At 47.9% G+C, this 27731-nt stretch overlaps 1 protein-coding gene across 8 annotated transcripts in view; it reads right to left on the reverse strand.

Annotated features, from left to right (window-relative positions):
* The window catches only part of TLN2 (talin 2), a 481890-nt gene that overhangs the window by 37490 nt on the left and 416669 nt on the right, over nt 1–27731 (reverse strand). For all 8 annotated transcript variants that reach the window (XM_070469184.1, XM_070469188.1, XM_070469186.1 and 5 more), the window contains 8 exons: nt 25943–26044; nt 23376–23495; nt 15418–15564; nt 9788–9954; nt 8417–8600; nt 4886–5011; nt 4566–4682; nt 2878–3063 (listed from right to left, as the gene is read on the reverse strand). In XM_070469184.1, the coding sequence (XP_070325285.1) occupies nt 2878–3063; nt 4566–4682; nt 4886–5011; nt 8417–8600; nt 9788–9954; nt 15418–15564; nt 23376–23495; nt 25943–26044 (1149 nt within the window). The remainder of the gene's footprint in view (nt 1–2877; nt 3064–4565; nt 4683–4885; nt 5012–8416; nt 8601–9787; nt 9955–15417; nt 15565–23375; nt 23496–25942; nt 26045–27731) is intronic.

Consider the following 27731-nt stretch of genomic DNA (forward strand, 5'->3'; position numbering starts at 1 on the left):
CTTTAACTTCTCCCACACTTTCATCAGCCTTGCTCCCCTGTCTCCAAGTGTGAGGACAGAGACCAGGTCTGGTTCAAGGGGGAAGACAAGGGCTATGATGCTCCTCTAGTAGGTAATGCACAAGGCCTCACTGAGAGCTGCATGGGTGCTGATGATCACTGCTGGTCATCACTGCTGGTGGCTCTGACTTGGCAAAACCCTTGGGGAAAGCAACCTAGCAATAACTAGAAAGTCCATTTGACCCACTAACTCTACTTCTGCGAGTTTTGCCTAAGGATATTATCCAAAGCATAGAAAAAAAACCCAAAGATGCCCAAAGATGTCCACTGAAGTTGATGATTAAGGAAAATGCAGATAATCTAAATAGCTGATAGTAGGGGAAAGAGTATATTCATTAACAATGTATTTTGTGCTTATTAAAGAAATCAGTTATAATGACTTATAGTAACAAAGAAATAGTCATGTAACATTCATTGTAATTGGAGATATGAAGTTGTATCTGATAAAGACATATGAACATGAAAGTACACTCAGAAAGAAATACACACTGGAATTAACTGGGGGTGTAGGGAAGTCTATGTCCCCATTGGAGCAATTAATGTAATCCTCCATGTCTGATAAGATGAGTCAGTATGTGTCCTTCTACACTTGTTTCTGCCCTGCTCAGCCCCAAAGGTGGTGTTCAAATACGGCCATGTAGCCCTCTGGTTGGCACAGAATTATTCCTTCTTGGCTCACCAACTGGTATTCCTGGTTTTCTACATATTTACTGCACACCCTTTCTGGCAAGCTGCCTCATTTCCTTTCTGCAAGGGATGGGAGATACTGGAGACCACAGAAAATGTAAGCATCAGTAAGTCCTGTCCTGAGAGGAGTCTCCGGGCTCAGCAGTGACCCTTGTCATCAAGTCTGGTGTTGGTATGTGAAGCTCTGGCTGTTATTTAGTCCTGTAAAATCAGGATGGCTTGATTCAGGGCGAGATCACAATGAAGAGTCAGGGCTAGGCCAATGGCACCTCTACTTTAATCCTTAACCTCTTCCCCTGAAGATGGGAACACACAGGAGGAAAATTGGAGCTGTCTTCCATTTCACATCTGTAACATGGTGACAGAGGTACCCGTTGTTCATCAACCATGGTAACCTTGATCTCTGTGACTGGGAGGCCAGAAGGAGCAGAAACAGACTGGCCCGGAGCTCAGAAGGTCTGACCTCAGTTCTGGTTCTGATTGTAAGTGTGACCTTGGTCAGGCCACATCATCTCTCCAGTCAAATTAGGAGAATTCCTAATTAGAAGAATTCCCTTACCCTTCCCATCTAGGATCGAATGACAGAACATACACACCTGCCCATCCAAAGCTCCGGGGTGCCCTTCATGGGCACCATCGTGGTGCTCACTAGCCGTATCTGGCTGGCAAATACTGCTGTGATGGAGGTTACGACCCAAACCAGAATGATCACTTCTGCCAGGGCAGATCCCATCGAGTGCATCAAAACTGCACTTGGGAGACTTTCCCAGTGGTCCAGTGGTTAAGAATCTGCCTTGCAATGTAGGGGACATGGGCTTGATCCCTGGTCAGGGAACTAAGATCCCACATGCCAAGATGTCAAGGGGCAATTACATCCTCATGTCACAGCTGTTGAGCCCATGCTCTCTGGAGCCCACATGCCACAACTAGAGTCCGTGCGCCACAAGGAAAGATCCCTCGTGACACGACTAAGATCCAACACAAGCAAATAAATAAATAAAAATAACTAAAATAATAAAACTATACTTGGGGCCCGAGGAGAGTCTAAACTCCCTGGCCCAGCACACGTGGAACTCGTGACAGTGGCCCAACCCTCTGGTCACCCTCTTTTCCTCCCACCTACCCCTGTCCCTCACTCCCTCCCCCCCCCCCCCCCCCAGGACCAGGAAATGCGGTGCTGTTTCCCACACCCAGCCCTTCAGCCTGACTGCCTCGCCCTACCTCTTCCCAGGGACACCAGCCCATCCTACCCCTGCGAGGAACCTGAGAGGCCATCGTCTGACCCTGCACCAGCTCTCCCCACAGCTCACATCACCACAGAGAAGGGCCTGTTCCCAAGGACCCCAAGGTGCAACAGCTGCTCTTCCCCTTCTGTGGTTCATCTCCATCTGCTGACCAGGGTGGTGGGGGCGGGGTGGGGCTGAGGTGTCACTGATCCATCATGGGGAGAAGTCAGGATTCCAGAAGGGTGCAGAACTGGGGTGGGGCTGCTCAGTGGGAGGTGGGGGACCTCTTATGGCTCCCTGGCTTAACAGATGTAAAATAAAGTGAAGGTAATAAAGCTCAGGTCTCCCCAGCTCCCTCCAAGAGCACCAGCTCAGGGCAGCCGCCCCTGCCGTCTCCCTAAGGGTCGGAGGAGCTTCCCCAAGATGCCTGGTGCTCTTTGGTTCCTCCAACTCACTCCCTCACCCAATTATGGCAGCACCCTTCCTGGCGCAGAACGGCTGATGGAGGACTCAGGTGAGGGTGCAGGCTGATGAGGGGTACAGTTTCCCTTTGGAGGGCCTGGGACAAAACCTCACAGTCCTGCTCCACTCCTGCCAGAACAGCCCCTACTACAGCCCCTGCAAGAAGGTGTCCCGCCTGCTTAGGAAGAACTGAGAGACGAAGTGGGAGGGTAAGGCAGCAGACCAAGTCCACGCCCTCTTAAATACAAAACTACCTCCAGAGAGCCACCTCCCTAGGCTGACGGGCACACCTGTCACCAGCGTGCACTCTATCACAAAGGCCAGGGTACCGAGCCGCTCACTCCTGCACATGGCCAGTCCTGCCCCCTCTCCAGACTGACTGCAACAGCTCAGCCACGGCAGAGCACCACCCTACCCACCCCAATCAATGCCGAGGCCTTTACCTTGCAGGCCGTCAACATGTCCGACACGGCCTTCCGGCTCAGATTGGCGGTGGCTATCACATCCTCCTGTCGACAAGAGTTCCCAGCAGCCACAGCTTTGGCCGTTGCCATGGTGATGCCTTTGGTCATCCTGATGGATTCTTCAGGTGATGATGTCTTTTCAGGGACCTCTTTTGACTGGAATACCTGGAAGTTAGAAATGGAAGAGCTGAAAAAAGTCAAAAAGGGAAGGACAGAAGTAACATATGCCTCCCCTACTGACTGTAGCACAGTGTCTGAAAACTGAGCCAGCCATGGGAAGAAACTGGTCAGATGTCAGGAAATCAGAAATTTAACTGGAGTACAGTAACATTATTCTTGCTTTCAAAATTCCAGCGTGGATAAGCCCCACACACCAGTCTTCAGCATTCCTGGGGGGAGAACATGGGGCGGGAGAATGATCTACAGTGTTAACATGCTTGCCTGTGGAAACTGACATTCTATGTGCATTAACTCCACCCCTGGGTGGTGGGGTGGGGTGGACTGTGCAGCTTCCCAGATCTTCTGGCCCATTCTTGCTGATACCTCAGTGATCCCCAGAAGCTCCACAGCCCTGATGCTGGTTCCAGAGCAAGACAGACCTGGATGAATCACTCTGGCTCAGCTTAAATAGCATTTGTAATAATAAATTAAAAAAGAGGAATCTCAGTTTGAAGCTACTCATTTTCAGCATATTTGTTTCGGGGGATTAGGATGAGGGAATCCTCAAGGCAATACACAACCACCATGGAGTCAAAGGAACAGGAGACGATCGCAGTAAGCCCAGGACACCCTCACTCTAAGACAGTGGAACTGGGCAAGAGTGAACACAGGGTCGGCGTCTCTGAGATCACACGCCTCACGTGGAAGGCAGCCTGACGTTAAAGGGAAGTGACCCCAGTAAAAGCGTCTGGGTTTTCTGGACAGTGAGCTCAGACTCCCACATCCATCTGTGTGCAGCAGGGTGAGCTGTTGTTGACGGCCACGGGAATCAGGAGGGGCCACGTGTGGCCCCTCAAGGTGAGGACTTCCCTGGTGTCTCAGTGAATAAGAATCTGCCTGCCAAGGGAAGGGACACAGGTTTAATCCTTGGTCCAGCAAGATTCTACATGCCGTGGAACAACTAAGCCCATGTGCCACAACTACTGAAGCCTACGTGCTCTAGGGCCTGTGAGCTACAACTGCTGAAATCTGTGCACCCTAGAGCCCATGCTTTACAACAAGAAAAACCACCACAGTGAGAAGCCTGTGCACCACAACAAACAGCCTGTTTACTGCAACTAGAGAAAGCCTGCATGCATCAATGAAGACCCAGTGCAACCAAAAATGAATAATAAAACAAGTAAAATTTTTTAAAAAGCATAAACTCAAGGCAAAGGGCCACAGTGAGTTTTCCCTTTGCCAAGGCTCTTCTGCAGTGATTTCGTTTTATGCTGCAATTTTAGTGGAATTAAACCTGAATAGTCCCAAGTCATACATTAATTCATTTAATTACAATTGCAAACTGATCCTAGTCGCACTCCGAAGTCAGTATCACATGGCACAAGACTACCAGCAGGCAGGTGAGTGGGCCCCCCTAGCTCAGGCACTCCAAGTGAAATCTCAGAGAAGTTGCGCTGGGGTCGGCTGTTGGACACAGGGCCCTAGGGAGGTGACTGGTGGCTCCTTACCGTAAGCTCCTGCTTCATGTACTCGATGGTGGCCTCTAGCGCCCGTGTGCCCCGGGTGGCCTCGTCCTCCACTGCCTTCACGGTCTTGAGGAGGGAGGTGACATTGGTCACCATCACCTGCACGGGAAGACAGGCCAAGAGGAAAGAGTGCGCTGAGGTCCCGTCCCTCTTAGTGCAGATCTAACGGCAAGAGTGTCCACACCTCTAAGTGAGGAAGGAACCCAGATGCACACGGCCCCCTCCAGAGCCCTGGAGTGTCATCTCTGTCTCTCACTGGGGCACCCCTGGCACACCTGCGCCCGGCTGGGGCTCCCCCCTACCTTGGCAGCCCCCTTGAGCTGGTACATGGAGGGGTCGTCGGCAGGCTTGCTGGCAGCGCCCTTGGTAGCACCGATGAGATCTGAGAGGGCCTTGGCCACGTCTTTGATGGCATTGATCAACACCACCTGAAAGAGAGCATGCACCCCAGGTGAGCAGCTGCACCAAGATCACACAGCACAAGAGCAGGGCGGGGCGGGGGGACCTGGGAGGCGGGGCTCAGCATCCACAGCTGCCCCGCCCGCAGCACAGGAGAGTCTCCAGGGCCTGCCCTTGGAGTCTCCGGTGTAGGAGTCCGAGTGGAAATCCAGAATCCACACTTGAGGAAGCTCCCTGAGGGAGGCAGATGCTGAGCCGGAACGCAGAACCCAGGTACAGTCTATTTGGCAAGTTCAGAAACATGTCCTGGTTGACAGCTCTGCTGAAAAGCTGCCTGTGAAAGGATGAAGGCAGCTAGGCAGACACCCCAAGAGGCAACACCACTCGCCTGTAGCCAGAACTGGTCACCAAAACCACGGAGAACAAAATGCATGCCCCCCCGGCCTGGCCTGCAGGGCTCCCATGGCAGCCCGCCTGCTCCCAGGTGGGATCCTGACTCACTTGCCATGTTATAGGCATGTAGGTCTACCTTTTTTCCCCATTGGAAATCCCCCCCCTACTCTTATCTCAGGGCCTCTGCTTTGTTCCCTTCTCTGCCTGGACCTCAGCTTTTTTCATCCTTCAGGTCTCAGATCAAACGTCACTTCCTCAGAGACCCTATCTGACCACTTGTGCCACAAGCCCATCCTCACCGGAATGCCCTCAGCTTGCCCTGCTTTATTTAATGCACTTAGCTGTAATGTAATAGTAATAAAGTAATGTGGAATTATTTCATTGTATACCATCTGTCTTCCTCAACTGGGATGGAAGCTCCAGGAGGGCTGGCTTAGACTTTTGTTGTATTTTGCACTCAGAACAAGGCCTGGCGTGTGGTGGGCACTCAGCAAATACTCAGGGAATGAGTGGATATACAGGTTTGAACCCACATAACACTAGATGGAACACAGCGGCTTCACTCTTCTAACTGAACAGACAACAGACCACTTTTTCTAGGTGTTAGACTTGGAATCTCAAGTACCAGGCGTCCTTAGGAATTCCATGATGCTGGGTATTACATTTACATCTTCTGGGTCCAATAGCTACAATAACAGCTCCTACTTCTTACAGCAACGGCTTCCCTGCACAGAGGGCAATATTCCAGGTGCCGAGCCAAGTACAACGCACACGATCTTTTTTAACTCTCATCACTCCCTTTTCGAGTGGGAACTACAATGACTGCATCCATACTTGAAGAGACTGGGAAAGGTCGGGTTGGGATTCAGACTCTTGTGATGCCAAGGACACAGTCTTCACTTCCACACTGTATTGGGTTCCTGTGGTCCTGGCTCCTTATCTGCAAATGAGGTCAGTAGTGCTAGCCCCTCCCCAACCCCCCCCACCCCACCACCCTGACGGCAGGATGAACCAGATAACAAATGTGAAAACATCTTAGAAACACTAGCGTTTCAGATACTGCAAGCACAGCCACGCCATGACTCCCAGCCTCCCACCCTCTCCATCTCGTGGCTTCTCACCCAGACTGCACGAACCTCTGCCAGCCTCTAAAACCACAGGGCAGGCTGGGTTGTGATGGGGCTCCTGAGGAGGGGCTGTGGTGGGGGCCACAGGGAAGAGGCGGAGCGGGCAGGTATGCTGCTGACACCTGGCACGCACTGTCCCCTCCCAGTCACTGGACAGTGACCAGGAGCAACTGAGTGTACCTTTCAGGGCGACTTTTTGCACTGGTGGTCTCAAAAGAAGCTGGGCTCTGGGACTTCTGGATCATTTGGGAGACTAAGACTAAGCAATTTGATACATTTTGGATTTAAATCCAAAGGTCTAAATCCTCCCAGCTGATTCATTCCAGGTTGAGCCAGGCTCAGGTTCCAACTGCACTCATGCATTTTCTAGCTTTTCCTTCCTCCATGCGGGTAAGAACAATGCCCAAGCAGAGACTTCTGTGAATGCTTTGAATTCCACAGGGCAGTCAATCTGGGCTCTGATATTATCAAAGAGAAAGCCAGCACAAGGAGTAAAAAGCCAACACATGGAATGTTTCCTTCAAGGGGCTCCGCTCCACTGGAAGATGTCAGGAAGGGAGGGGTCACAGCTGTGTGGGAACAGAGCTGGTGGTCTTGTATTCATCAGCACAGTAGCTGTCATCAACTCTGGCACAGGATGGATGGACGCTTTGTCTCCAGGGATGTCCAAATGGGCCTAACAGGCTTGTTAATTGGGTATAGTTTAAGCAGTGGAAACTGAAGTGTTTACCATTTGATGGTGCTGGAGGGTGAAACAACAGAGGGATGTTTAAATTATATACTCAGGAATGGGAAGAATCCATCAATGATGGCCATGGTTGGCTGTTAGTTTAGCAAGAGCTCAACTACTCTGTTGGGCCTCCATGATGTGTGGAAGCTGTGTGTTCGTTTCAAAGATCAATAAACCATGGTTCCTGTCCTTGAGGAGTTGATGGTCTAGGCTAGGGGTTGAGGACCTGGCAGGTAACATCAGTGAAGTGGCTGAATCCAAAGCAGAGAATCACAGAGCCTGGAGACCATCACTGCCCCCCAGTTCCTTTCTCTCCTCCCCTTCAGAGTCAAATTTCTCAAATGGGGTATCTATACATACTGCCTCCTACCTTCACCCTCATCTGGCCACTCCTCACTAACAGCCCTGACTGGGTGACCACTGCTATCCATGGCCCTGGGGCTGGCTCTCACATCTTCTTTCTTGCCTCCTTGGCCGCATCTCTGGAGGGCTGAAGCACTCCTTCCTGTTAACATCAGGCCCCTGGCTTTCTTCCCACCAGCTGTTGCCACTTCCCAGTCTCCGTAGGCATCTTTCTTTTTCCCTGAAGATGGTCCAAATGATGGATTCCTCAGCTTTGCCTTGACTCCATCTCCTCATTCTCCTCTCTGGTTGTGGTCACAGTTTATTGGCAAACAAGCCCTGCATCCATGCTCTCAAACCTGAACCAACTCAAGCCTATTCACTTGTTTCCACCTGAGTGTCTCTCTGGAACTTCTAATTCAAAACACACTGCAATCTGAATGCATCTGCATCTACACCCAGGTCAGTCCTCCATCCAAGGAGCCTCGGCTGGGTACCGGGAGCCACTGTCCATTCACTGATGTAGTAGCCTGAAACACACGGTTGTCCTGGCCAGCTCCCTTGCCGTTATCTCCAAAAACTCAATGTGACCAATCATTTTCCAAGCCTGGCAGAGACCTCCTTACAGATTCCTCTCCAATCTGTGGGCTTGTATCCATTGCCACAGCCATACCACAGTCCATGCCACTATTCTGCCTGGATAACTGCTTCCTACCAGTCCCTAAACCACAGATGCGCCTACACACATACTGTGTATTCCCCAAGTTCCTATTTTGCCTTCAGCTTCTTCTAAGACCTGTGTATAGAGTCTGTGGGAACACAAGGCCTGACGACATGCCTACCTGGGTCTCGGGGTCATCAGAGCCCAGGCTGGCGGCCCCCAGTTTGACCACCTCAGCGAGCTGGGTGATGGTGGCTGCAGATGATTGAGCTGCCTGGGCCAGCTTATCTGGAGTGGACGCAGCCCCCGACACCAGCAATTTCGTGTCTTCCACCAAGGCCTTGGCTGTCTTCAGAATGTTCTCCCTGAGAAGTGGAGGGGAGGGCAGGGGAAGGGGGAAGACAAAGGGTAGACCTTGGTCACTGGTAGTCAGGAAGAAAAGAAACCGTGTGTGTGTGTGTGTGTGTGTGTGTGTGTGTGTACTCAGTCATGTCTGACTCTTTGCGACCCCAGGGACTGTAGCCTGCCAGGTTCCTCTGTCCATGGGATTTTTCAGGCAAGAATAGTGGAGTGGATTGCCATTTCCTATTCCAGGGGATCTTCCTGACCCAGGGATTGAACCCACATCTCTTGTGTCTCCTGCACTGGCAGGTGGACTCTTTAGCACCACCTGGGAAGCCCAGTTAGGAAGAAAAGAAACCGTCCTAAGGGCTTTTATTAAAGAGAGATGATCCAGTTCTCCTCTTGTAATAGGAGGCTCTCATCTCCCATGTAAGAGAATTAGGATAGAAGAGAGGAAAGTCAGCTCAGAGTTCCCAGTCAATTAATAGTAAAACTTCAATTACAGATTCAGGGCTACCAGCTTGGTCCCCTTCCCCGGTCCCGTAGCTTCCTCCTTGTGGTTGCTACTATCCCTGAAAATACTTTGTAGCGACAGGGATCTGTGAGAACACATGGGCTAGGGGACTTGGACATCACAGCCCAGGGGGCTGGGTTTTGGAAGGGGTGACAGGGCACTGGGAATCACCTCCCCTGCCCAGTCTTGGGGCTATGGAGCGAGGAAGAAAGGTGCTGGACATGTGGCAAGGACATGAGGGTACATACCCAGCAGCAAATGGAGACCCTAGCACCTGCCTCTGAAGCAGGGTCTGAAGAGCCAGCCTGGGAGAGACAGCAGGCTTGGAGCTTCACTCTTCATTTAGGTGAGAGCTAAATGTCTACCCGGGTCACTCCCAGTCCCAATAAGGTTAGTGAAAAAATCAAGGGCATAGCTTTTTAGCTTAGGGGGGAAAAAAAAAAAGGCAAAAAAGTTATCCTCTGTTGGAGCAGGCGGGATGTAGGTTGTGAAAGGCAGAGCTGGAACACAATTATGTTTGCAGTTGAGAAAGGCACTTATTTTGATTACGTGGTCCATTTCCACCACTTGAACATCCTTTTGAAATAAAAATGTATAACCATATTTCTGGATGTTGGGCAGCATCTCCAAAGTCCATCAGGCCACACTGAACTTCTTCCTGTCCAGGAGCCCCCAGGATGGCTGTCACTCCCATACCTGTGGTCTGCAAATGTCTCATTGTTCTCTGCATTCAGGGTCCCTGCAGTCGCAAACATGATGGTGGTGTCCAGGTCGGCGATGATCCCGGATACGGCAGTGGCAGCTGTGATACATGCCTGGGTTCCCTTATTCCCAGCCTGGAGAGCTGACAGCACCAAGGATACCTGAGGGCAGAGTGGGAAAGTCAGTGGGTGTGGAAGATGGAGAAAATATAACCCAAAAGTTTTCAAACTAGAAAAAAATCACAAAGAACACAAAAAATAGAAGAGGAAACTCTTCCAAACTCACTTTACAAGGCCAGAATTACTCTGACACCAAAACCAGACAAAGATACCACAATAAAAGACAACTATAGGCCAATATCCCTGATGAACACAGAGCAAAAATCCTCCACAAAATATCAAGAAACCAAATTCAACAAAACAATAAACGTATCACACCCCATGATCAAGTGGGTATTATTCCAGGGTTGCAAGATTGGTTCAACATCCAGATATCAATGTGATGCACCACAATTACAAAACAAAAGGTAAAAAATAAGTCATCTCAATAAATGCAGAAAAAGCATTTGACAAAATTCAACAGCCATTTACGATAAAAACTCTCAACAAAGTGCACATAGAGAGAACATATTTCAATATAATAAAGGCCACATACAACAAGCCAATAGTTAACATTATATTCAAAGGTGAAAAGCTAAATGCTTTTCTTCTAAGATCAGGAACAAGACAAGAATGGCCAACCTCACCAGTTTAACTCAATACAATAGTAGAAGTCCTAGCCAGAGTAGTAAGACAAAAAAAAAAAAAAAAAAAAAAAGGCATTCAAATTGGAAAGCAAGAGTAAAACTGTCACTATTTGCAGATGACATGATATTCTATATAAAAAACCCTGATGACTCCATTAAAAAAACACAAAACTTTTAGAATAAATGAATTCAGCAAACTTGCAGGATACAAAATCAATAAACAAAAAACCTATTGTGTGTCTATATACTAACAATGAACTATCAGAAAGAGAAATTAGGAAATCAATCCCATTTATAACTGCATCAAAAAGAATAGAATACCTAGGAATAAATTTAACCAAAGAGGAGAAAGACTTGTATACTGAAAACTATAAGCCAAAGAAATTGAAAAAGGCACAAATAAATGAAAAGATATTTTGTGCTCATGGATTAGAAGAATATTGTTAAAATATCCATACTACCAAAACCAATATACGATTCAACACAATTCTTGTCAACATTAAAATGGCATTTTTCACAGAAAATGAACAGTTCTAAAATTTTTATAGAGCCATAAAAGATCCAAATAGCTAAAGTAATCTTGAGAAAGAACAAAACTGGGGGCATTAGGCTTTTTGATTTCAAACTAAATCACAAAGCAACAGTAATCAAAACAGTATGGTAAAGGCATAAAAATAGATATGTAGATAGAATTAGAGAGCTCAGAAATGAACCCATTCATATCTGATCAATTAATTTATGACAAAGGAGCCTAGAATATACAATGGGGGAAGAACAGTGTATTCATTAAATGGTGTTGAAAAAACTGAACAGCCATATGCAAAAAAATCAAACTGGATCACTACGATTCACCATACACAAAAATTAACTCAAACTGGGTTAAATGTAAGACCTGAATATAAGACCTGAAACCATAAAACTCCTAGAAGAAAATACAGCTGGTCACTTCCTTGACAGAGGTCTTGGAAATGGATCTGACACTAAAAGCACAAGCAAAAGAGCAAAAATAAACAAGTGGAACTTGTTTACATATTGATATACATATATATGTGTGTATATATATACATACATATATATAAAACTAAAAAGCTTCTGCACAGTAAAGGAAACCACCAACAAAATGAAAAGGCAATCTACTGGAAGGGAGAAAATATCTGCAAATCATATATTTGATAAACAGAACTCAAACTTATATAACTCAATAGCTCAAAAAAACCTCCCAAAACCATCATTTTAAAAATGGGCAGACTATCTAAATGGACATTTTTCTGAAAAAGAAACACAGATGGCTAACAGGTGCATGCAAAGATGCTCCACATAATTATCAGGGAAATGCAAATCCAAACCACAGTGAAATATCTATCATCTCACATCTGTCAGAAAGTTTATTATCAAAACGAAGTAACAAGTGTGGGCAAAGATGTAGAAGAAAGTGAATCCTTATGCAACTTTTGCTGGAAATAAAAATTGGTGCAGCCCTATATGAAAAATTTTATGGAGATTCCTCAAAATATAAACATAGAACTATCATATGACCCAGCAATTTCACTTCTGGCTATGTATTTCAAAAAATGAAAACACTTATTCAAAAAGATATATGTACCCTCATGTTCACTGGAAAATTATTTGTCATAGTCAAGACATAGAAAAAAATCTAAGCGTCCATCAAAGGAAGTTAGATAAAGGAAATGTGGTACATACATGCAATGGACATCAAAGACATTATACTAGAGAAATAAATCAAAGAAGGACAAATACCACATAACCTCCCTTTTATGTGGAATCTGAAAACAAAGACAAAACCAAACACCAAGCCCATAGATACAGAGAATAGACTGGTGGTTGCCAGTGGTGGGGGATGAGGAAGAGGAGAAATGGGAAAAAGAAAAGAAACTTTTTGTTTTTAGTTTAAATAAACTGAATGAAAATGAAAAAACAAAAACAGAAACAAAATCCAATAAAATGCACAGAAAAAGAGATCAGATGTGTGGTTATGCCAAGGGGGTGGGGTAGAGTTTGGTGGTGGTGAGACTGAAGAAAGGTGGTCAAAGGCACAAGCTTCCAGTTTTAAGGTAAATCCTAGGGCTGCAATGCACTAATGATGACTATAGCTGACACTGCTTTGTGATCTTGATAAAAGATGCTAAAGTCCTAAGAGTTCTCATCACAAGGAAAAAATACATAGACACATATACTTTTTGCATTTATATGAAGTATGAATGTTAACTAAACTTGTCATGATTTCATAGCATACATGAGAAATTATGATGCCATGAAACCTAAACCACATACAGTGTTATATGTCAACTATATAAATCTCAATAAATCTAGGGGGAAAAAGTAAAAAACAAAACAGAGCAAACAGATCAGTGAATTTTCTCTCTGGGAGTCAACATGGCTTGGGGTTACCAGCAGTTTGGGGTCAGCAGCACTGCCACTGCTGGCGACCCAACGTTGGGCAGGCTATTTCACCTCTCAGTTTTCGCATCTGGAAAAGGGGACTGTTACTTCTTACCAATCAGGGCCGATAGGAGGAATAAGTGGGGGAAAATGCACATAAAGTACTTGGCATGTAATAAGGGTTTACTAGATGGGCTGGAGAAGACTCCTGACAGTCCATTGGACTAACCAGTCAATCTTAAGGGAAATCAACCCTAAATACTTGTTGGAAAGACTGATGCTGAAGCTCCAGTATTTTGGTCATTTGATGTGAACAGCCGACTCATTGGAATGGGAAAGACTGAGGGCAGAAGGAGAAGAGGGCATCAGAGGATGAGATGGCTGGATGGCATCTCTGATGCAATAGACATGGACTTGGGCAAACTTCGGGAGATGGTGAGGAATAGGGAGGCCTGGTGTGCTGTAGTCCATGCGGTCACAAAGGGTCGGACATGACTGGGCGACTGAACCACAACAGAGGGCAGATGCTACCTGATGATAAAAACCACAAAGAGGGTTAAGGATCAGGCTCCTATGAACAGTGTGGCAGTTTCTGTCCCCCTGATCAGACTTTCTGCAGAACAGCCCTCTGCTGACACTTGTCACTCCTTCCCTCGGCTGCTTCTTGACTAGAAATTCTCCAGAGTGGACCTCAGAGGGGCTGGAGCCCAAAGAGGATCCTTTCCTTTAACCTCTCCACCCCACCACCGCCTCGCGCCACCACCTGCCACCAGCACACCTTCACGGTCCTAGAGACATTTCCCCGCAAGGCAAGCTGGATCTGCCCCACCCCTGGGGATGGCTCTCCTGCCAAAGTGGAGAGAAGCTGAGCTCCCTTCACAACCGCCTCCTATCTCTCAGGCCTCCCCCTATGTTCCTGCCACACCAGCCCCCTCCTTCCTTCCCCACCCACCTGCTGTCTTCCTTTTATGGATCTGCCCTCCTGGCTGGGGATGATCACATAGACACACCTAGACACCTAGACAGGTAAGGATGAGATGGGCGGGCAGGGAGATGCAGCAGGAATCTACCCGTAAGGCTAGATGCTCTGAACGAGCCAACTCCCTGCCTCTGATCCCTCTCCCGGGATCCTGAGTCAGGGGTACTCTGCTTGGAGAAGCAGGAAGACGGAGGGAGGCCAGCTCAAGAAGATCAGGCTGCGTGGCCACGCTCACTGGCACCTTGCAACTTGGACCCCCTCCTCCCCTCCCTCATGCTCCTGTTCCAAAGTCTCCTACAGGGGAACTTGGCATGGGTAACTTCAACAACAGGAAGGGCTTTCAAAGGAGGGAGAATGCCTTCCTCGAGCTGAGAGATTTATTTCCTCGTCCTGGGGAAGTCTGGACAGTCCTGTGGGCTGCGGGAGACGGATGCCTGACCACAGTGAGAGGCCACGGACAGAGGAGCCTCTGTCCCGGAGGCTTCCGGGGGAGGGTCCCCTGTGCACCCCTCAAGCCCTGCGGCCAAACTTCTCAACAGTGAGGAGCTCTCTGTCCTATAACCCAAGTGAAGGAGAGGGAGACACCCGCTAAGCACGGGTGCTGCGGCCGGCACCCCACGCGGCCAGTACAGCAGCGGCCCTGAAAAATAACTCCGAGAAACCAGCCAAGCAAAACTATCAGCAAACTGCAAGAGGCTCCAGGAGGAAAGGACATTCAGAAAGCGGTGCTGTGAACCAGGGAAAACCTCCTAGGAGAAGGGGTGTTGGAGAACAGAGTTAGCGAACAGTGGTTGAAATCAATCAAACCTTGAACGGGGTCCCTGGCGCTATGCGAAGCTCTTTGACACTTATCACTGTATATAACCTGCACAACCCCTGGGCCAGGTATTCTACTTCATCCTCCCTTGACTGACAAGGAAGTTGAGGTGTGGCAGGGGGAAGTAGCTTAGCTGAGCCCTATGCTCTCTGCTATGAGAGTCTGTCTCTACAAACAGCTGCCCATAGAGTCAGGAAAGGTCCTGGAGCTCCTGTTCCCCTTCCCCACCATGTGACCTTGTGGGGCTTAGCCCTGCTCACTGCACTGTCTCCTCTGGAAATAAACAGGTTACACAAGAGGAGATGTGGGTCCTTCTTACCTAGTCTCAGCACGTGGGAGCCTCCCTGAGAAGGGATGGTGGGGGCAACAGTGTCTCCAGGGGCTTCAGGAGAGGTCCTGGTGCTGACTGTGACTTGGACGTGGTCTGGCCAGTCTGTCCATAGGAGAGCCCATCAAGGTGACCACCAGGGCCCTGACCTCGATGGGACAGCCCCTCAGTTTCTCAGGACGACAGATCTCCCCCAGCTGCCTGATGTGCCCTGGCCCTGGAGAGATCCTGGGTGGGAGGGAAGACAGCTGGCCCTGACCGGGCTGGCTGGTTTTGGGCTTGGTTTCCTGGTCAGAAAACACCTGGGCAGAGCTGGGTGTCATCGTGCCTGCCTGGCCTGAGGGCTGCTCCTTACCTTCTCTGTGACAGCGCGGGCACACTCGATCAGCTCCCTCTTGGTATAGCTGTCCGTGGGGCACACCTGGAGGGCCCCCGCCTTCTGCACCAGGAAGATGCAGCCGTGGCCCAGGTCCTGCACCCGAGTGCGAATCTGGAAGCCGATCTGTGGAGGCAAGTCCGGGTGGGGAGGCAAAATATGATGGCCCTGCCGTCGAGGTCTTCCCTCCGTGGAAAATTTCTCCTATGTCCTAGGGGAGCCTGGCTAGGAAAATTCCACTGCTATTAGGAGCCTGTGTTTGGTGAACTATGGAATTTGGTTGGGTTTGCTTCCCTTTTTAGAGACTGTAAAATGTCCACAGTCCCCAGTAAGCAAGCTTAGTAATATTTGTTACCTTTTCTGCTGCATTGCTTATCTGTATCCTGAGCCACTAGGTAAGAATATTAATTAGATGAACTCTGTGGGATTATTCATTCAACCCGTGTTTATTGAGCCCTTCCTGTGTGTCAGGGCCTCTTTGAAGCAGGCAAGGCATTTAATTTCATTGATTCCTCACAAAAGCCCAGAGAGGGTAATTAGAAGTTCTGAATATATAGCTTTAGTATAAAGCATATTTTAAAGGGTTCAGATTCTTACAAAATTGCTATGTTTACCAACCAGAGCGCCTCTTTTCCTCAGTGGTACCATGGAGCGAGAGCAGCCATGCGGGGCCCAGGCTTCCTTTCCAGCAAGCCTGAGGTTTCAGTAAAAAGTTACACTTTTAGAGCTGCTGGCTCAGCAGGCATGCATGCTTTTAATGACCCCTCGGTTGTGTGATCAGAAATGGTAATTTGCTTAAAAAAAGCCAAATAAGCTCCACTATGGATAAGGTGCCAGCTGTCTCTTTGTGGTGTAATAATTTCCATCTCCATTTCCCAACTATGGTTTTTCTAGTAGTCACATACGGATGGGAGAGCTGGGCCCTAAAGAAGGCTAAGTGCTGAAGAATTGATGCTTTTGAAATGTGGGGCTGGAGAAGACTCTTGAGAGTCCCTTGGACAGCAGGGAGATCAAACCAGTCTATTGTAAAAATCAACCCTGAATATTCACTGGAAGAACTGATGCTCAAGCTGAAATTCCAATACTTTGGCCACCTGATGCGAAGAGCCAACTCGTTGGAAAAGACCCTGATGCTGGGAAAGATTGAAGGCAAATGAGAAGGGAGTGACAGAGGATGAGATGGTTAGATAGCATCACTGACTCAGTGGACATGAATGAACAAATTTTGGGAGATAGAGAAAGACAGAGGAGCCTGGTGTGCTGCAGTCCATGGGATCGCAAAGAACTGCACAAAACTTAGTGACTGAACAACAACGGCAAACCATCTCCCAAAGTTTGCATTCTTCTGGCTTCGTTTCACAATCTTCATTTTGGTCTGATCAATACAGCCCAGGTAAGCAACTGAACACAGAACAAAACACCCCTAAGCTAAGTGTTATTTTAAAAAAATTCACAACAATTAGAAGCTGGGTACTTATCCTTCCAGAATCTCTGAAGAAGAGTAACTCGGAGAGTCCAGGTTTTATGAGTAAAACCTGGGAACTCACACACCTGGGAACTTGAGCTACCTGGATGCAGTCTTCCAACATCATCCCGTGTGTCAGAGTTTATGAAAGGGCAATTCTGGGGAGTGAGGAGGCTGCAACTGCTCATTCTGTTATAGACAGACATAATGCTTTCAGGGGAAAATGTTATTCCCTTAACCCCTTGAGGCCCAAAGGATGTTTAAATCCATTTGGTAACGCATTCTCCTGCCCAGGAAGTGAGCTTCTGCTCTTTGCGGTGTCTTCTAATCACACATGAGCAGGTGCTACAAAAGCTCTATAATTAGGCAGGGCTTCTTGTTGACCGTCTCCACATGGAATGAGACACGAGCATCAGGCCAGGATCGTGCAACCAGATAGCTCTACAAACACATCTGGATTAGTGCAGCATCAAGGTCACCATCGAGAACGAGCAAGGCTTGAATTAAGCCCACACAGTAGCAATGCCATTTAAGCGCATCTCTTTGCTGGGCATGTCTGCTGGTTTAAACATAAGGTCAAGCTGAAGTGGGGGGGATGCCCCAGTAAAGACTACTCTGTCTGGCTCTAGAGACTTTTCAGACCCATATGGTGTAACCCTAAGTTCTCAAGAGTCAGAGCAAGGGACTTCCCTGGTGGCCCAGTGGTTAAAAATCTGCCTGCCCATGCAGGGGACACAGGCTCAATCCCTGGTCCAGGAAGATTCCACATGCCAAGGAGAAACGAAACCTGTGTGCCACAGCTACTGAGCCCTAGAGCCCATGCTTTGCAACAAGAGAAGCCAGTGCACCACAAGAGAAAGCCTGTGTGTAGCAAAGAAGACCCAGCACAGCCAAAAATAAATAAATTAAAAAAATTAAAATGAAAAAGAAAAGAGTCAGAGCTAACCCAAAGGTAGGAGCTCTGCTGTCAAGGATGAGCACAGGTCTTTAAGGGGCAAGATACTAACAGGGAAGTCAAGTAAGGGGGGATGGAGAAAGAAACAATCAAAATTAAACAAGACCTTATGGGTCCAGTCTTCCCATTTTACAGATGAGGAGACTGAGGCCCAGAGAAATGCTGTGATTAGCCCAAGATCACACAGCCAATCCCTCACAAAGCCAGATGACAGTCTAAGTCTTTCATCCCAAGCACAGTACACTGTTCATTAGATCACTGTTTTTCTAATTTGATTTTTTTTTTTCCCACTTGGCAGCAGAACCCTTTCCCACTCCCCAATAAAATCTTTCATGGAAACTCAACATCTAAAACTTAAGGAACTTGTTATTACTATACTCTTTCTTTGGAGTTAAAGTCAACAGTTGAGGCTAAGTAATCCAAAGATGGGATTATAAAGGCCAGTTACAGCCTTGGCCACCAACCTGTTTCTGTATTTTGCCCTGGTTGCATGGTGTGGAGGATCCTGGTCTGTGCATAAAGCAAAAGGGAAGCATTCTCTCACAGATCCCTGGCCACACCAGACAGAGCAGATGCTATGCCAGCTGGAGGCCAGCACAAAACCACCCATGCCCCAGGGCAAGGCGGGGGTGGGGGGTGCAGTGTATGTTTAAAAAGGGAAACTCAGTCAAACATGTGCAGAACTTCCAGAGGACCGGCTGGGTGTGGGTTCTAGACAATGTGGTATGAAGTTACTGTGCCGGAAAAGACCTGGTTTCCGGAAAAGCCTTGTCTAGGCACCTCTCCTGCTCCCTGCATGGAGTTGAGCCCGGGCTTTCTGTTTGCAGAATAACAGGGCACTGGGACAATACAGGCCACCGAAATCACTCCCCAGTCACCTGGGGGTGGGAGGGAGGAGGCACCCACTCCTGAGCTGTTCCAAACCTGAAATCTATGGGCCGACATGATACATGGTGGGAAGACATCCCCCGCCCTGCCACCACTACCCACTCATGTTCTCTTAGCCCCCTCAGAAGGCTGTGCTATAAAAACACACCCTAATGTCCTGATGTTCAGCCTCCTTCCTGAAGATGACATCATGTTTGTAACAAGCAATCCTCTAAACACAACCATGGGGCTGGCACAGCAGTCACCAGTGGGCAGTTTCAGTTAGGAAGCCCGAGGAAGACCAAAACCAGAAAGCAAAGGATGAGACCAAATAAATTCAACAACAGAAAAGCTTTGGAGTCCTTAGTCAACCCTGGGCTTGGTCCTGGAGTCTGGGTCTGTGCTAGGTCACATGACTATCAGGGCAAACAGCACAGACTGTGATCCCCAATAAACCTGGGTTTGAATTCTGATTTTTCTGTCTACACAATGTCTTGATACCTTCTTATTATACTTGAAACATTCACTTACTCCAAAAAGTTATTTCAAAACGGGGCTTGGGACTTCCCTGGTGTTTCAGTGGTTAAGAATCCACCTGCCAATGTAGAGGACATGGGTTCGATCCCTGCTCCGGGAAGATTCTACCTGCTGCCCGGCAACTAAGCCCCTGTGCCATAACTACTGAGCCTGTGCACCTAGAGCCCTGTTCTCAACAAGAGAAGGCATGGAAATGAGAAGCCTGCTTATTACATCTCCAGAGTGGCCCTGCTCATTGCAACTAGAGAAAGCCTGTGTGCAGCAATGAAGACCCAGTCCAGCCATAAATAGGTCAAATTTTAAAAGGAGGGCAGGTTCAACACTAACTATTGCAGCTGTGTGGGCATTTCTCAGAGTTCCCTGAGTCTCCTTGGTTTGTTTATCTATCAAATGGGAAGGGCAAACAATTCTCGCCTCACACACTGCAGTTGAGGGAAGATGGGCCAGAGCCCAGCACAGCATCTGTGCCGTATGGATTGGATAAATGGTTCGCATATTCCTATCCGTCTCCACGGGCACATGGGTTAGTGAAGGACACCAGAATCAACACACAATGCTACTGCAGTTTCACAGGATGTTTTGTACTGCTGGAGGAACATCCTAAAAGGGAATGCATTTTGAAAGGCTGTTTCAGATAAGGGCTTTAAATATGCTAAGCTTCTCAAAGCAACACTAAACTTCTCAGCAAACAGGACTAACCCCTTCCACCCCCATCCCCCCTCCACCCCCAGTGATCCAACTCACTGCCAGTGTTTATTATAAAGGAATGTTGCTCCAAAACATAAAACTTGGAGTTTGAAATTGGCAACTTGAGTCAAGCAATACTTAAACCTCAAGAAAAACCCTCAATTCCCCCATCCTGCCCAAATAAAAGTAAAATGGAGAAGATTGTCTCCTGGTTTTGTGCCTTGCGGGAAATTAGAAGCCTGCCTTTCATGAAGTTCTGGCTCTTATTTCAATTGGAGGGAGTCTAAGAAACACTGATCCATCATCTTTTACTGCCTCAAACTAAACAAAACGTACAGATTTTTCTCAGGCTTCAAGATCAATTACATCGGAAACCAGGTCAAGTATAATTTGCCTGGGAGAGCTTGTGGAATTTGGAAAGGCAGTAATGGATGTTATCTGGCAAACTACAGTTTCTCCTGAGACAGAAAACATGGCGGGGAAAACCAGCATGCAGAGCAGAAGCAGGGCATTGCTTTCCTACCTACAGAAAGTGGACTGGAAAGTTTTAGAGACGTCTAGAGTGGATGCCCATCCCATCTGGGGGAGAGGGCTGTGGTTCTCACCACAGGCTCTTGACAAATGTCCCTGCCAGTTTTTAAGACACCCAGTGTTATGAGTGGTTACAGCAACGTGCTCTCAGACATGGCACCATCATCACTAAACCTTTCCCCAGTATTTACATTTAGAAGCCTGTGGCTCATGGGATTTGTATCTTTTTCCTTCTTTTTTTAAAAAGAGGAAGTGTAGCAGTAGTGTAGTGTTAGTCGCTCAGTTGTGTCTGACTCTTTGCAACCTCATGGACTGTAGCCCGCCAGGCTCCTCTGTCCATGGGATTCTCCAGGTAAGAATACTGGATTGCCATTCCCTTCTCAGAGGATCTTCTTCCGGGTCTCCTGCATTGCAGGCAGATTCTTTACCATCTGAGCTATAGGGAAGTCCCTTTAAAAAGAGGAAACGCATCATAAAATGCCAAGCTGCCAGAGGGTTTTAACTTTTCTGGAGAAGCTATCGCAGTGATGTTAGCAAAAGTTTTGAATTTTCCATGGAAAAACTAGCAGATACAAAGCTCCAGCTCGATGTTCAGAGGGCAGAGCCAGGACTTTTCCTGTCATTGTCACACTCGGGAAAAGACCAAAATGCTGACTCGGCAGAACAGACTGCAGGCCTGCAGTGAAGAGGGCAGCTTCTTACTTGCCCTGGATATAAATATTTTCACATGCTGTGATGTGGGGCTCTCCTGAGTATACACATAATTCCACAGTCTTGGGAAAAAAAAAAACTACATTGCTTCAGGGATCTCCTAAACTTCTCAGTTTTCCCCCAAATATCTGTCTGGCAAATGCACACAAAGAATTTTCCTTGAGCAAGCCACTGGTAATTTTATATCCTCTCTGCCCCTCTGCACTCCAGGTCACACTGCTCGTGTGTCTGGAATGTAAAACACATCTCAAGATGTAATGGTGAACAGGGGAAACCTTAATGGAAACGTCAGCTGCCGCAAAGGCAGGGCCAGGATGTAAAGGAGCTTGCTGCTTTGCTTTTAGCAATGCAATTTTTTTCCTGGCCTATTTTGTTTCAGTGGTCTGGGCTGCAATTAGAAAATTGTTTGCTTCATACACAGGGTGGGGTTGCTAGCTCATAAGAACTCAGATGTGGAAAGCGCTCTATAGATCACAAGGTCTTCACTCAGCAATGCAGCTAGGCTAGCAGCACTGAAACTAACCAAAGAAAACTCATGGAAATTTCATCTTTAAAGATTTCTGGAGATAAGAGATCCAAACCTTTCCCCAAAATCATAGTCTCTTTTAGTTTTCAATCCTCTTGAAAAGCCAAACACTTCTTCCTTTTGTCCAACCAAGCTTTCCCTTACTGTAACAGAAGTTCCCTTATGCTTGTTTATGAAATTCAAAATTGCATGTTAATCACATAAATTATGAGGCCAGTTACTCTTACTAAAGGAGGAGGGGGTCTGTTTTTTGTTTTTTAAATGATGGGCCTGTGTAAAGAAATCAATGGAATCTTATGCGGGTCTCTGATCATTTTTCTTTCCTGGTAGTGACTTGACAGACTCATGGCAAATAGAATTATTCATGCTGCAGTCTAAAAACTCAATCATCCTAAAATCTCAAAACGCAGGCACTGTTAGACACTAAAGTCATCCCATGCTGAATATATATGTATGCAAGTACATATATATGTGGTATTCCCATTTACATGCATTGTTACAACATACGTTAGAAAGTGATTTGGTTCTGGGTCTTCACTTCGGTAGTGTTGCTGGGAGTCTTGGTGAAGACATGCTTAGACCTGACTCCCAGGAGAAACAGTAACCTGGGGACACTGTCTGTCATTGAAAGGAGAAGGGAAGACCAGCCACAACCTTCTTCCTTGACAGCCTGGTACATCTCAGAACATCATGGACAGGGTTTTGCCCTCCTGGCAGAATCCCACGGATGTTGTTACCTTGTTTTCCCTGGGTCCCTGAAATTCACTTTACTATTCTTTACTGCAAGCTGGTCTGTCTTTCTCTAGGGGGCCACACACTGGGTCAGGCCCCTTCCATGTGTTTAACACTGATACAGGTGGAATCAGGGGCCCCAGAGTTCCACCCACCCTGTGTGCTGGTCAAGGGACCATTTGATTTCTCAGAGGATGAGATATGGGACCTCTCAGAGAGTGGCCTCTAGAGTCAATCTTTTGCCAGTTTAAGCCTCCTACGGGTATAGGTGTTTCGAGGTAAGTCTGTGTTGGCCGTTAAGGAAAGTGGCTTAGGGAAGACAGGGAGGGAAGGACAAGAAGTCCACAGGGATCCAAGGACAGGGATCTGGACCAATTCTTCAAAAGCCACCAACAATATTTGGGCAAGACTTTGTTTCATAAAAGCCGGCTGGCTGCACAGCCTTTTCTCAAGGGAGGGGGCGGGTAGGTCCCATACTTGGCTTGTCTAATACTTCTGTGAGCCTTTGGAAAATATACAAATAATCGAGTGGGTTGCTAAGCAAGCATAGGAAGTAAGAGGAGAATGGCAATGTGTGTCCTGCTCTTAGCATCAGGTGATGGGCTGGGGGACAGGAGACCTGGCAGGAAACTGTCAACAGAGTCCTGTCGGAAAGCCCACCTCCCCAGGTGGCTCCGGCTCTATGCTCGGCAGCCTTAGGAAGGGCAGCGAGCCTGGAGCACAGGCTGGGGCTACTGGGTATGAACCTGTGGGGTTGGCAGCAAAGGAGAGGGAACTATGCCTGGCTGCGGCTACGGGGTGGGATGTTCTGGAGTGGAGCTGAGCTATGGAGACCACCCGCCCCTCCCACCCCCACCATCGCCCAGCCGGGGGAGCGGGCACTAGTGTGGGTTTGCTTCTAAAAACAGGGACTTAAGGTGGCAGACCTCCTCTGGTTCCGCCGTGGCTGCTGCCAGCTGGCCCTGGAGAGCCAGGTGCCCATAGTCACTGGTCATTTGTGAAGCCAGTCCTCCCAACTCCTCCGGGTTAGTAACCGACTTAGTCATCTGGAAAAAGAAAACAAGCAGGACACACACACACACAGACACACAGAGAAAAGCATGAGAACCACGTGTTAATACCACTGGGAGCCAAAGGGTCTCATTCACTTTAAAGCTTGTGTGGCTTGCGTGTGGGGGCTGGACGCTGGAGAGCCCAGTTCAAGCAAAGCCCATGCGGCAGCCCACACGATAGGCCAGCGGGTCCTGGCCGGGTCAAGGCGACATGCTCGGGTTCAGGCTGTGCAGTGTGGAGGCTGGGCCACGGGGGCCACTCTCCGGGAGGTGAGAGCAGTAGCCTCCACCAGCCCTGCCCTGCGGGGTCACCAGGGGAGCCCCCCAGAGAAACCCCAAGGGAGCCCAGCCCTGGGCAGGGTGTGCCCCAGGTCGTACGTTGCTCCCAGGCTGGCCTGGTCTCTGGGGACCCAGGAGCAGGTGCCATGCCACCGAGAGAGGCCATGAGGCCAGGATCATCAGGAAATCGTGCCTGTGGCGATGAGTAAGTCTAATATTTTTGGTGGAAGGAACTCACAGAATACAGCTTTGCGATAACACTGCTCTGAAGAATAACGACGTTTCAGTCATAAATTCACTGAGGAGAATACTGTAGCCTAAATGGTCAAGTTCTGCCTTTTTCACTCTGAAGATATTCTATAGTTTTCTTCCGCTTCATAGAAAAACTCACCTCACTGTACTCTACAGAGCTAACGTGCTTGCTTCTAGTTTTTTTCTCCTCCAACAAAAATGCCTCTTAGGTCTCACAAAGGCAGTTGTAAGCTGCCACGACATAGGTGTCCATGTCTCTCTTGGATCCAAGGCCTCCTCCCTCCGTCCCCCTGTTTTCTCACTCTGGGTGACAATACTTCCTCACTCTTTGTGGCATTTGAAGTCCTTGATTTTAAAGGACTTGAAAAAAAAATCTGTTAAATGGCTATACAACCACTCAAGCTGGACAGGAACGTGGGCCCATCTAAGGCATGTTTACCAGGAAATGTCATAGGCTTTCGGGTGGAGGTGTGGGTTTGCAGGAAATACACACTGCATGCCGAGAGAACAAGGCTGTGCCCAAAGCTGCTCCACATGACCCTGCCATGAGGAGCACAATGACCCTGGGGGCCGTCGGTGTAGGGGGGCTCTCACCCCCCAGGGCGCTTCACCCCTCAAGGCTCCAGCCAGCCCACCCAGGAGCAGCAATACTGGGCTCCTTAGGTGCGTGGACACGTCGGTCAAGACGGGTGGGCTGAGGAACTTTCCTCCAGAAACTCCTGAGGCCACTGAAGATATTTTCACCCCTCCTGCACTGCGCTCCCTGCTCAGAGGAGTCAGCGCTGCTGGGTGGCCGGATTTGAGCCATGATGCCCCTAAGCGCTCCTGAGCAGGGCCAGCTCAGGGCCGACTCCAGCCCTCTCCCACTCGCCGAGATGGGCACTGTTCCTTCCTCTGCAGTCCAAGTCCTTTTCAACAACATCGAGCCTGGCACATCTGCAGAGTTTCTAAGAATGAACAGCTGCCGCCAAGGGAGCCTCTGTGGTCCAAGCTCAACCTCTAGTGGACACAAGACTACATGACAAAACCATCAAGAGAGGTGCCTAGCCTGATGGGGCAGGGACCATGCGGTGGCCCAGTCTGGTCCCTGCAACTCAGGTTTAGGTGGCAGCATCTAAGAGCCCATCTCTTAATTTTATCCTGTGACATCTGAGCCTTCAGAGGTTAAGAACTTTCTTACTAGGTCCTCATATTAATGCTTTGAGGACAGTACTTTTCTTTCCTTGTGCAACTTTTTAACCCTATCAAGACAGTATTCACTGAATCTCAATGCCATTTATAGCTAAATATCCATATAATACAATTCTGAATACATTACATTTTAGGAAAAAAACAAAACAAAAAAGCCACCTCCACAAGTTACAGGCCTTCTGTTGCCAGGAGAAAAAATTTTTCATATAACCACAGCATTTCATTTTGCCTGAAAGACTGTCAATATTGTACTACTCATTATAAGCACTGTCCAAACATTAAAATTTGATTCCATCAGACAATCTCAGTTTTGTCTCCAAAAGCCTTCTCTTGTACTGTAACTTTAATCGTTAAAAACATCTCAAGTTTTCTGTGAGATAAATAGGATTTTGTTCTTTCTCTGTAACTCGCAACTTCCTTCTCATTTCCTCATTTCCTCCCTTTCCTTTGCTTCCCTGTCCTCATGCCCAACTCTTAGTCATTTTAATCTGGAGCGTTTTCACGAGCAGAGTGTCCACTGTGGCCTGTGTCCAGTGGCCTGGGGCCTGAGACCACAGGCGGCCAGAAAGACCACAGATCGGGACAAAGCTTCGGCCTGGGAGGAGCTAGAAACAAAGAGGACTGATCTCTCTCCACCACAGGCCCCAGAGCTGAAGATCCAGTGGTGTGGTGGGTAACAGGGCAACCAGCAGTGGTGGAGCAGCCCGTTTCCTTCTTACCATTTCCTGAGCTGTTACCGCAATAGCTTTGGAGTATTTAACCACCGTCGTCTGATAGTCGACAAACGTCCCCTTTGGTTCTGGAGGAGTACCTTCATCCAGCTACAGGAGAGAGGAAAAAAGCCCATGGGTCATCAGAGGCCTGTTCAACGTGAGCTTCATTTTTCAGAATCAGTAACTTGGAAAAATGGAGAGGCCTGCAGAGTTTTTTGGTCCAGAGTCAACAGAATACCCCAGCTTCTGTGATAGGGACTCCTGTGATAGAGATGCACATAAGGTACTCAGGGCACACAGACAAGGGGAAGCCCCCATTTGTTGGAGGAGAGTGGCAGGGCTGTCCGGAGGAATGGTGCTCCAGTCAAGTCTTACCAGGTAAGGGGTTTGCCATACACAAAGGGTGGGGAAGGAGTCTCAAGGAGGGGGAACAGCACTCAAGCACATGGGAGGTGGGTGTGAATCGGACACATGCGGGAAAGTTAGAATGGCGGACAAAGAGCAGGGGGAGGACGCAGACCCTCCATCACGAAGGGCTTTCCTAGGAACGGGGTAGCCCAAAGATGTCTCTGCCCTAGAACCCTCACTTCTGATCTACCTTGGGGAAGAGAAGGCGGTAGAAACATAGGAAGAACTTGTTTATCTGACCCTAGCATCACAGAATTGAGAGATCAGTGTGGAGCGGAAGGGGTAGAGAAGTGGGTTGTGGGTCTGCCCCTTGAAGGGCTGGGGATTTTACTGGCTTGGAAGGCTTGATTTGAGACCTGGTTTCAAGACTAGTGAATGGCCCTCAAGTTGGGTATTTAAACTGGTTCTCTGGTCTTTCATTGGAAATTTTGAAGCTCATCATAAGGTTATAATAAAGATCAACTGAGACGCTATCCCATCTACATGAATGGACTGGAAAGGATAACCACAATAATGAAGATGATGATGGTGATAAAGTCCATGATGGTTATGAGGAAGGCAACCCATCCTCACCACCACCGTCATCATGACTATCACCACTGGTTGCCAAATGGTAATCTAGGTGAGGAGACAAGGTGAACAGAAATGAATACAGGAAGAGTGAGAGTAGTGAACAGGAGAGGGCTGTGGAGGGGGTGGGAATCAGGCTGGATCTATTTAATGAAGAACGTTGCAATCATGAAGAAAATGGTGGGATCTGCAGTAGGCAATGATCTATCTGAGAAGATCTCCCTGGCAGCTCTCTGGTAGACAGTCTTTAGTCTGGGAATATACTAGGGACCACAGAGCAATTAGGAAAAAGGTTAGATGGCATCTTCAGTGAGAGCTACATATCACGAGCAGATCCCAGCTACAATGTGAGTTGAATGAATATGTCACTGTAGCCTAGTATAATGTGCTTGCATAAACTGGATGTAATCTCTACCAAACCACCAACACAAACTCCAGGATAGATTTTTTTATGTTTCTTTATCAGGAGATAGGGGGCCTCACTGGTCAAATGAGGATCGAGGTATGGACTCTCACACTCAGTATAAATAAACTGGGCATCTCACAAGGGTCAGGCCATGTGCTGGGAACCTCCATATGAGATGTGGTGTAACTGCAAACGTGCCAGGATGTTGGAGCTAGAGGGCATCTTAGAACACAGCGGCCATGGGCTGCCATGATGAACATTTTCCCAGTGTGAAGACAAAGAGAGCAGTAAGAAGAAAGTAGTAACTTTTTAAAAAAATAGGATTTAAAATTCCTTTAGTTGAAAGAACTTTCCTTCATTCTGAAATTATAGCCTTTCTACTTTTTTTTCGGTGTTAACATGGCCTTTATT

This window comes from Odocoileus virginianus, chromosome 6 (genome assembly GCF_023699985.2).
Source record: "Odocoileus virginianus isolate 20LAN1187 ecotype Illinois chromosome 6, Ovbor_1.2, whole genome shotgun sequence".
NCBI lineage: Eukaryota > Metazoa > Chordata > Mammalia > Artiodactyla > Cervidae > Odocoileus > Odocoileus virginianus.